At 33.8% G+C, this 11,771-nt stretch overlaps 1 protein-coding gene and 1 non-coding gene across 2 annotated transcripts in view; one reads left to right on the top strand and one right to left on the bottom strand.

Annotated features, from left to right (window-relative positions):
- Positions 1–442: 442 nt before the first annotated feature.
- Positions 443–515, top strand: Trnal-caa. The gene has a single exon. It is a non-coding gene; the product is annotated as a tRNA-Leu (tRNA).
- Positions 516–1,857: 1,342 nt separating this feature from the next.
- The window catches only part of Cutc (cutC copper transporter), a 19,998-nt gene continuing 10,084 nt past the window's right edge, over positions 1,858–11,771 (bottom strand). Inside the window, exons 5-8 of the mRNA XM_048807019.1 lie at positions 10,456–10,665; positions 9,744–9,779; positions 7,193–7,326; positions 1,858–2,935 (exon numbers count right to left, since the gene is read on the bottom strand). Of these exons, the coding sequence (XP_048662976.1) occupies positions 2,876–2,935; positions 7,193–7,326; positions 9,744–9,779; positions 10,456–10,665 (440 nt within the window). The 3' untranslated portion in view covers positions 1,858–2,875. The remainder of the gene's footprint in view (positions 2,936–7,192; positions 7,327–9,743; positions 9,780–10,455; positions 10,666–11,771) is intronic.

Raw genomic sequence — 11,771 nt, 5'->3', positions numbered from 1 at the left:
TTTAATATTTATTTTTTAGTTTTCGGCGGACACAACATCTTTGTTTGTATGTGGTGCTGAGGATCGAACCCGGGCCGCACGCATGCCAGGCGAGCGCGCTACCGCTTGAGCCACATCCCCAGCCCAATAAACATTTCAAAATGACATTAAAACTTGTACTTTGTACCTCAAGCTATTCAAGTTGCTGAAATAATCTGTTTTTATATTTATATACTCTTTCAAACTTGTTAACTTGGCTTTTTTGTTTTTTGTTTGTTTTTGGTTAGTGGTCTATTCATATTGCTGAACCCTAGGAATTAGCAAGAACACAGACTAAGAAGTCAGTTGTAAAGGAATACTGGCTTCACTTCTGTAGCTATTTGGAGTTGGGTGACCTTAAATAAATTATTTAAATCCACTTAGCCTCAACTTTTTCACCAACAAAAAAGGATAATACAGGGCTGGGAATATAGCTCAGTTGGTAAAGTGCTTGCCTCAAAAGCACAAGGCCCTGGGTTCGATCCCCAGTACCACCAAAAAAAAAAAAAACCAAAAAAATCACAAGGAAGGATAATACTGCCTACCTCATGTGCTTGTAAGGATTAAAAGACAAATTATTTCCCTCTAACAAATAAAACTGAAACACAACCCTCAATACATTCTCCAACACATAGGCTAACAGAGCTTTACAGTTAAAAGAGACCTCAAAGAATAATTAGTTCAATATTCTCTTCCTTATAAATGAGAAAACCAGACCCTAAATATGTTGTAAGTTTCATTATATATGTCTTACTTATCTTTATATTTCCCAAGGATGAAAACTCATTAGGCTTTCGGATTGATTTATCTAAGAATTTTTTACATGCTGGTACTTATTTACATGAAATTCTGTGGGCTCCCCAAATAGAAGGATTACTTCATATTAATTCTATTTTCACATCTAATAATACATGTATAATTATAACTGACATAATTAATACTTCCTTAGTAAGGTTTGTTAATCTAATCACAATTATTTCTGTACCTAAGACTATCAATTTCTAGAATAAATAGTTGCTCATTTAACTCTATATCCCACATAATTCCTTGCACAAAGCAGATAACTTAATAATTACATATTCATCAAGCACTTGTGTAAAGAATTGTCTAAATCTGGTTATTAGTTGTCAAGGCTAAATACATTTAGCCTTAAACAGAAAAGCATCAGACAGACTCAGTAAGTTTCTTTAACATTCCCTGATTAGTCTATAAAGGGTCTCAATCTGACAGATCATGTATGCTTTCTATCTGCTTGTTTCAGGGACTTACTGCAAGTGAAAAACTTCCTACTAACTGTTAATATCTTTATCTGGCCTATTTTAAAACTTGCCCTTTATCTGGTTATGGTGATAACCCTGGTTAGTCTTGGCATTACTGCTAGTGAGAGTCTAGAGACTGAATGCTTTCTGATGTGATCAACTGTGAAGTACACTGAATCACCCACTATTCTTACCCAAATATTTAACCAGAATCTAATCAAGTCTTATGATTTAACTACCAGTTTATAGGGAATTTAGAAGCTACAAGAGCAAGCTTTAGCTTTGATATTGTTTACAGTATCAAAAATAAACAATTCAATAAATACAGAAAGTAGAACACTCTACAGGGTAAGTATCCACTTTTTAAAAGTCATTTTTTTAAGCTGGGCCTGGAAGTGCATGCCTGTAATCCCAGTGGCTTGGAACACTGAGACAGGATGATTAGGAGTTTAAAGCTAGCCTCAGCAATGACAAGATACTAAGCAACTCTGTGAGACCCTGTCTCTAAATAAAATACAAAAAAATAGGGCTGGGGATGTGGCTCAGTGGTTGAGTCCCCCTGAGTTCAATTCCAGTATCCTGCCCCCAACAAAGTCATATTTTTAAATAAGAAGAAAAGGAAAAACTTCTATATTAAAAGATACTATAGAAAACAACCAAATGTAATGCTTGTTCCTTGACCAGATCCGGGTTGCACATATCAGTTATAAAAACCATTTTGGGGAAAACTGGAGAAAGGCAAGTATGGACTGGGTATTAAACGTTGTTAAAGAATTAGTGTTCATTTTCATAGATGTATTATGTAATAATGAAATTGTGGTTATAGTAAATGGGTCTTTTATAGAGACGCATAAATAAAAAAATGTCATGATGTCTTTAAAATATCTCAGCGGACAGGAGGTATGGTTCAGTGGTAGCACTCTTGCCCAGAATAAGGCAGGCCCTGGGTTTGAGCTCCTGCACTAAGGGTAGTGGTGGTGGTGTTGGGATTAGTTCAGGATTAAAAAAAAAAGATGAGACAAATGTGGCAGAATAGTAAAATCTAGGAAATGACTGTGACTATTTATTATGTTATTTTCTGTTGTTTTTATTTTGAGAAAATAATAAAAGAAAAAATTAAAGAGCCTTTATATTTGTTTCATGCTGATTTTGGGTTGCTTATTCTAATTCTTTCAAAACTGCCTCATCTGTTCATTTCTAATGAGTCATTATGCACTTAATTGATTTTATGGTTATCATCAGGAGCAGATGCTCCAATTATTTTGTTTAAAACAAAATATTTTGATGATCAGAGACTTTTCAGGAATTGAGGAAGTAGTATTAGTCCAACTTGGTATACCTCACCAGGGATGAACATACACATTCATAAAATTCTATATACTATAGAGAAGCAAACATGGGAGAAACCAGTCCTAATCTATTTCCTTATTTGCTCCTCAATGAGGTCATCCCTATTAGAATGTTCTCCTTCTCCTAAAGTTTTATTCCAGCACATATCTCCTAATCTTGAACATTTTAATCAAACTATTTATTCTTCTCTCTGAACATACTTTCAGATTTTCGTGCCCTTTTTGCTCTTCCTCCACTATAGTTTGGTGTTAGGCTAGTAGACAAAGAGATAAATAAATACCTGGCATTACCACAATCCTGCCTTTTGCCTGAAAAAAAGAAAAAAATAGATAAGTAAATTGTAATATCTTTCTCTTTTTTTGGAGGGGGTACTGGGAATTGAACTCAGGGGCACTCAACCACTACGCCACATTCCCAGCCCTATTTTGTATTTTATTTAGAGACAGGGTCTCACTCTCAGTTGCTTTGTGCCTCCCTGTTTCTGAAGCTGGCTTTGAATTCGTGATCCTCCTGCCTCAGCCTCTCGAGCCACTGGGATCACAGTTGTGTGCCACCATGCCCAGCTATATCTTTTTCTTAATTGTGATAATAAGGCAGTAAGAAGAGAAAGATGAGTCAAGTATATTATTTTTTGGGGGGGGAATTTTATTTATTTTTATTTTTTATTTGTTGTTTTTAGATATACATGACAGTTGAGTGTACTTTGACATACTACACATACATGAGATACAACCCATTACAATTTGATCCCATTCTTGTGGTTGAACATGGTATGAAGTATATTCATACTGGTAGTATATTCATATATGAGCATAGGAAAGTTATGTCCAACTCATTCTACTATCTTTCCTATTCCCATCCCCCCCCCTTCCCTTCATTCCCCTTTGTCTAATCCAATGAACTTCTATACTTCCTTCCCAACCCTCCCTTGTTATGGGTTAGCATTCACATATCAGAGAGAATATTCAATCTTTGGTTTTTTGGGGACTGGCTTATTTCACCTAGCATATTTTCTAGTTCCATCCATTTACAGGCAAATGCCATAATTTCATTCTTCTTCATGTCTGAGTAATATTTCATTGTGTATATATACCACTTTTTTTTTTCTATCCATTCATCTGTTGAAGGGCACCCAGGTTGGTGCCATACTTTGTTATTGTGAACTGAGTTGCTATAAACATTGATGTGGCAGCATCACTGTTGTATGCTGATTTTAAGTCCTTTGGGTTTAAGCTGTCAAGTATATTATTTTTAAAAATAACTATTAATGTCTAATTGTCGAAAGATCTTCTCTTGGGGGAAGAATCTTGGAAAAGTAAGATGTCCCGCATAATAAGTTCTATCAAGAAAGATTATTTTATTGTATTACTTTATAAACTCATACTATTATGAACACAAAGAATAAGAGGTTCCAAAACAAATACTGAAAAATACACCACCTGAAGAAAAGCCTTACTGAAAAAAAAAAAAATACCTTATGCAATGGGATGAAAGTAGTTGAATTTAAACAAGATTTTATTAGAAAAGTAAACATAACATAATTTTAAGTTACTGGGGGAAAATCCACTTAAATCCTGTATCAACTAAATTCTCTAGGTCCATTTAACTGAGACTATAGGAATTAATTTAATTGCTGATCATTCTGGAAAATAGGACCGAAATTATTATAAAACAATCATATCTCCCATCTTTTCTCCTAAGGGCCTATTTATCCTGCCATATAGTCACTTTTTCCACCATAAGAACATTCTCTTCCTCCTTTTTCACCTATTAAGATGGCTTATAATATAACCTCCAAATTCTAACCATCACTTTGAGTTATATTTCTTTGTTAACTTCCACATACACATAAGAATATATACACTTAGGTATGCAATCCAGATTCATTATTTCTCCTGCTAATCTGTATTTAATCAGTTTAATTTGCAAGCCCCTGGGAACTAAACACAAAAGAGTACAAGAATTTTTGCCTTCCTGACATGGAATAAAGTTCCTACTTTCCTCTTGTACATTTAAGGAAGATGAAAAACAGATAAATACATTTATGTACTAAAGTTTCAGGTAGCAGTAAGTACAATAAGGGAAAAATAAAGCAAACTAATAAAATAGAGAGTAAACAGAAGGGGCTATTGCACAGAATTTAATAACTGTTAGAAAAAATCAAGTGGAAAAAAGATGTTTCATACTCTCAAATGTGCTAAAAGCAAATCATTCATAAAACATTTACTCTTTTTTTTTTTTTTTAATGTTTTATTGTGGGTTGTTCAAAACATTACAAATTTCTTGACATATCATATTCGACACTTTGATTCAAGTGGGTTATGAAAAACATTTACTCTTTATAAAGCAAAAATAATTTGAAGAGGGAAAAAGTCACATTTACCTGTTTTTCCAAATGAAGACTTTCCAAAATAATGACAAATGATATTTTAAAGACATAAATTCTCTCACTTTTTTTTGTCTTCCATAAAAGATTATATGCCTAAGGCTATCACTATGATTTAACAATGTAACATACTTACTAAGGGTCAGACATTATGTTATTATCTGAAGCAATCCCTCATAACTATTCTGGGAGATGGGTGCTATTATAATACATCCTAATTTTGCAGATGAGGAAACAAATGTTTAGTATGGTTAGTTAATTTGACTCATATCATTGTTAATAAGTGACAAAACCAGGATGTAAACCTGTAAACCAGGATTGTAATCTTAAATCCTATGGCTTAACCAGTATATTATACTGCTAGGTAGTAACTTCAAGAAGGAAAGTTAGTAATATGAAATATCTAACCCAGCTCCCTACCAACCAATGATTAACATCACACACACACACACACACACACACACTTTGAAATGTAATATAGGATCATGACAATTATATATTATTATCTATTCTTAGTGAGTAACCTTTTAAAACTATTTTAAAATGCTTCACCCTTCCCCAATGCACCAAGGATTAAATATAAACACAATTTAATAAGGTTTTCAGAACTCTGGATATCATTCTTCTCTTCATCTTCAATGATTCGGTCACTCTTCAGCATCTTGAGTTATGCTTGCTTTTGTTTCCAGGACTTTGCATATATAATTTTTCCTGCATGAAACAATTCCTCCACTCCACCTACTTTAAAATGTCCTACTTTAAAATGAGTAAGACATTGCAGTTTGGATACCTTTTCTTCTGGGAAGCTTCCCCTAATCACTGCCAACCTCCCTGCTGCAAAAAATCTGGAGTTAATTTATTTTCTCCAATGTGCTCACATAACACCTTTTGTTATAGGTCTCTATTAAAAAGTATCTGTGATCACTAGATTGTAAGAGCAGTGACTATAACACACACACACACTCACACACACACACACACACACACACACACACTTCGTGGTCACCACCACAGTACAAATAACCTGCATCTAATATATACTTAATAAATATCTGTAAAATCAGTATGTTCCAGAGTAGCAGAACCACACCAAATCCATAGATGAAATTTCTTAAAGTTATTTTTATGGCTATAGATAAGTAAAAATAATCAGATGTCTACACAGAAATGCTAAATAATATTATTAATAAAACTAGTAATAATAATGGAAACTAACATGTACTAAGAATTACTTACTATATGCTTTACTGTGCTAAGGATATTACATATATCTTTCTATCATAACAGTTACCCTATAAAGAAAGAATTAACCATGCATGGTGGTGCATGCCTGTAATCCCAGTGGCTTGGGAGGCTGAGGCAGGAGAATTATGAGTTCAAAGCCAGCCTCAGCAACTTAGTGAGGCCCTAAGCAACTAGCAAGACCTTATTTCAAAATAAAAATAAAAAGGGCTGGGCATGTTGTTCAGTGGTTAAGCACCCCTGGGTTCAACCCCTGGTACAAAAAAATTAATTTTTTTCAATTTCACACATAAAGAAATGAGAATTTTAGGCTAGTAATCTATTCAACGTCATGCAGCAAACAAGTGTCAAACCTGAGTCTCAAATATAGAATTCTCTCATCTCAAAGTCTACACTCATTAACTTAGAATGCCTCTGGAATGGTGTCAGAAAAACAGAGACATACTTCAATTACAAAGGCATATCTGACTACTCTAAAAATGATGACAGTTCATCAGGAAAACTGGGACAAGAGAAAAATATATTTCTTCCTATACTGATAGATGGAGAAAAGTGAAAGAAGAACATAATTTTAGTTTTAGAATTTACTACAGATAATAATTATTTCATAAATTTATGGGATCCTCTGGTATACATGGGCTGGCAATGAAAAGATGTGGCTTAAAACTAGACAATGCTTATGGTACAGAAAAGATAAACTTTGCTACGGTTATCCAAGTTAAATCAGATCTATAGACACTGTCTACAATTTGATCTGAAGAAATTTGGTTATTAAGTCCACTTGTGAAAGAAATATGAATTACATAAATATATCACTGTCTGTTTGCTTTTTCCTATACAGTAATCATAAGGTCGGTAATATTTAATTTCACATCCTGACAAAATGTTAGAAGTAACCACAATGGTCTTAGGAAGAAAGAAAAGAAATTGTCTGTACCTGATCTATGAGTCGCTTTATTAGAGGTAACCCTTCTAATGCTGAACTGTCACATCCACTGGTCAGTACTCGTTCAAATCCCAAGGATAAGAGAGTCTCTAGAGCTGCCATTGGATTATGAACCATGTCAAAAGCTGAAAGAAATAAAATTAATTTGAATTTTAAACACGTATTTTCAAATAAGGTGTTATTTAAAACACGGTACACATATGGTGGTATGCTGGACCTAACTAATTCAGGCTTTCAAAAGCCAACTATCAAATATTCAGGAATTTTGCATATCAGATCGTTAGTCCACTGGCATCTTGAAATTACCCAAGTACTCAAACCACAGAAATCAGAAAATACAAATTAGAGCTTTTTTTCCCAAAGAGCCAATTTACCAACATACAGGCAATATGCATGACCATTTTACTAGGATACATTTTAATAGGTATATTTACTTAAATGCAGAAGTGAAAAGTTTCAATTTTCAATAATTACAAACTTTTTTCTTAACAAATTTACTTAAGATTTTATTTAAGAAAGTTATTAAATGAATTTGCACAGGTAAGCATTCAGATATGGTAAAATTGTTAAGTGCAATAGATAAGTGACCAAATAAGGACAATTGCTTTCAACAGATTATATGAAGTTTCAAGTCCTTCCTTCCTTCCTTCCTTCCTTCCTTCCGTCCTTCCTTCCTTCCTTCCTTCCTTCCTTCCTTCCTTCCTTCCTTCCTTCCTTCCTTCCTCCCTCCCTCCCTCCTTCCTTCCTTCTCCTCTTTCTCTCTCCCTCTGTCTCTCTCTCTTTCTCTCTGTTTTTAAGTACTAGAGATTGAATCTAGAGGCACTGAATCTAGAGGCACTTAACTGCTAAGTCATATCCCCAGCCATTTTTATGTTTTATTTTGAAACCGGGTCTAGCTAAGTTGCTTAGGGCCTCACTAAATTGCTGAGGCTGGCCTCGAACTTGTGATCCTCCTGCCTCAGCTTCCCCACTTGCTGGAATTATAAGTTTGTGTCATCTTGCCTGCCCAATACCATTCTGCTTTCTAAGAAACCTCTCTCCTCAGAACCCTCTGAGAGGAAAATGACCTAGAAACCTCAAAACAGAAAAGCTACTTCAGCAAAATCTAACTAGAAAGATTTTCTTCTTTTGGTGGCAGCACTTTCTCACCTATAATTATACTTTCATAGTCTTATTAAATAAATGAATGAAAAAATGTAGAATGAGTGGGAAAGAATGTGGAATAGAGGAAAATGTAAAATTTACATAAATCTTTGAAAATATTACTGGATAAAAGAAAAAGTCACTGTCTTAGTTTAAGAGCAGAAAAATATATGTGACTAGTTTACTTTCTAAATTACTTGGCACGTCAAAATTTTAAATATACATTTTTTCAGATGAATGTCCACTAATTTAAAATGCTTTTCATGTATTAATAACTTTTTATTATGTGTGTCAGCCTTAAGGTGAAGATTTTTAAACACCCTAACATCTTTAAGTTATTGCTAGTTTAGAAGAAGAATTGCTATAACATCAAGTCAAAGAAAACAGTTTTCTCATAGTGTTATACATTTCAAAAAGAAACAAGAATAACAAATACACTTTATACTTAATTTCTATAAATGGATACAGATCCTGATATTCACTTTAAGCCTAATCTCTGAACGTTTACTTAAAAGGAAAAAAAGCACTGAAAAACTTCTCAAATATATCAGGTAAAAATATAAATTTAGTTTTTTTTTCTTTGATTAAAGGCTTTTTTTTCCATGTGCAAGGGCAGTGCCCTCTAAGGCAAAAGTGACCCTTATATTTCCATTTCACCAACATTTAGCCAAAGTACACTGGAATTATAATCACCTGAATTTTAAATAGAAAGCATTTTTTTAAATGATGCAGACAAGATATTTAACATGAAAAGTAATTTCATATATCTCACTGGACATCTGTTTGTTGACCATTTAGCACCTATTTCTTCTTTCCTCTTTCCAAAAAATATCTAATTCTTCTTCATATATTCACCCTCTTTCCCCACATGAATTCTCTAGAAAGTTGACCTCACCCATAGCTTCATTTTTTCTGGTTTAAGCCAGATGGTACATTTTATTTCACTGGCTAACAGTGATTTATTCTTTTTAGGACTGCACATAACCTAAGATAATCTAATTAAAATGAATCTCAGAATTGTTACCCAGATGAATACATGCCCTTGTAGGTAATAATTACTATCTCCCTCTTCTCTATTATATTCTACAACTACCTTCTTTGTTTTTTTAGTTGTCAATAGACCTTTATTTTATGTATTTATATGTGGTGCTGAGAATCGAACCCAGTGCCTTACAAATGCTAGGTAAGTGCTCTACCACTGAGCTACATACCTACTTTTAACAATTTTTATAATTGGGCCTTGAAATTATGTAGACATTGTATATCTATAAATTTACAACTTTTCATTCTAAGATCTGAGTAACACTGTAGAACTGTGATCCATAAAAAGGTTGTAGCTTCTGGTGAAGTTAGAAAACTGACACTATTCAACAGAGCTTATAAAATGGAAACTACTCACCTCGGTGGAAAGTAACTGGCAGAGGACGGCAAATAGCTATAAAAAGAAAGTCACATAACAAGATGAATAGAAAAGGTCATCATTGATTACTATAGGATTCTCCATGTATGGTTGTAAGGTGAAAATTTTTTGTACTTTCTTCTCCTAAGAAGTAAGAGATAGTGAACTCAATGATAATAAGAGGGTAGCCTTCAAGTTAAAAATCCTAATTTTCTAATAAATTCTTGTTTTATATAAAATATAATCATCTACAACTCAAAGGCACCAAATAAAACTGCATGATTTGGCAACTATAAGAATAGCATTATATCTATTATTTGCCCCTCTAAAGATTCTTCAAGAAATAATGTTGGCCAAGCAGCATAGTAGTTTGCTTCTATTCTCTCCAACTTTCTCTATCCTCATTGAATGCAATAACTTCTGAAGGTTTTGTTGCGGTGGTTAAGAAACTAACAGTGAATATCACTTAAACCTTATGAGAACAAGACCAGAACCAGACCTACAGCAACTGAGGAAAATTAGCTGGGTTTTGTCACAGATACTCTTCACTATCTCCACCATAAACATCTAAATAAGTACTGTTAAATTAGGTGGGTTAGTATAAGTGCCTGCAAGTATGACTGAAAAGTCAGTTTTGTGATATTTTTCTGCATCAGGAACATAAATACAACAATCAGTAGAGATTTATTCCTCTCATTATACAAATTCTTACCCACAAGGGACATGCACAACTCTTTGTCAACGTGTCCATCTTCAGTCAATGCCCCAAATACCAAACCATCAGCACCATAAAGCTTGGCAAGTCGAATGTCAGCCTTCATCACCTCAATCTCACGATCTGAATATAAAAAATCACCTCCTCGTGGCCGAATCATCACAAAAACTGGGATCTGGACACTCTGTTTCACTACTTGAAGGACACCTATAAAAACAGAAAGCAGACGAAAATTCAAACATGAGCTTAAAAGCTCTAGGTAGAGCCAGGCACTGTAGTGCATGCCTGTTAATCCTAGCAACTCAGAAGGCTGAGGCAGAAAGATTCCATGTCTGAGGTCAGCCTCATCAATTTAGTGAGGTCCTAAGCCACTTGGTGAGATTCAGTCTTAAAATAAAAAGTTAAAAGGACTGGGAATATAGCTCAGTGGTAAAGTGCCTCTGGGTTCAACTCCCTATACAGAGAGACAGAGACAGAGAAGAAAAAAAGCTCTAGGTAGTCAATAAAATAGTATTGGTCAAGTACATCTGTTCTTGTGTATTATTTCTGAAAGAAAAGGAAGAATTGACTGAGTATATAGAAGGGTCTTGCCCTCAATAGTACAGTGGGCCATAATAAACTCTAGAGTGATCACTGCTCTAGAATTGCCTAACAGACCTTAACAAGACCTAGAAGTTCCAAACTGTTTCCAAATAAACTATCTGTTCAAAAATATTTATAGGAACATTCAAATTCCCAATAACAAACAAAGTAAAATTCATAATGTATTTCATTCAATAAAAAATGACCAGGCAAGAAAATAAGACAGATCACTAAATGATAAATTAATCAAATGAAACCAATCTGATATAGATGTTAAAGTTTGCAGCCTTATTACAGGTCTTATAACTCTATTCCATATGTTCAAAAAAGTTAAGAGGAGACATGGGAGATACAAAAACAGACTAGATTTATTCTCCTTCCTTTAATAATAAAAAACAGACAAAATATTTAAAACAACAGTTTGTAAGACACTAGACATCAAACAACAAAAGATCTCTGAAAGAAAACAAGTGAGGTGAGCTCTATGATTGACCCAGTTTAATGCCTCAGTTTCAAGGCCTCAGCTCATGGAGGAGGAGCCTAGGTGGAGCCTAGAATATTAAATTTCTAGAGATGAAAAAACTACAATGCATGAGATGAACAATATACTAGGCAAGATTAACAGCAGATTAAATATTGCAAAAGATAAGTAAATTCAAAAACAAAACTATAGGAACTGTGTAAAATGAAATACAGAAAAGGATATATATATATATATATATATATATATA

The sequence above is a fragment of the Marmota marmota genome, unplaced genomic scaffold (genome assembly GCF_001458135.2).
Source record: "Marmota marmota marmota unplaced genomic scaffold, marMar, whole genome shotgun sequence".
NCBI lineage: Eukaryota > Metazoa > Chordata > Mammalia > Rodentia > Sciuridae > Marmota > Marmota marmota.
Note: the sequence above shows the minus strand (reverse complement) of the source record. Positions and strands in the feature narration are given on the sequence as shown.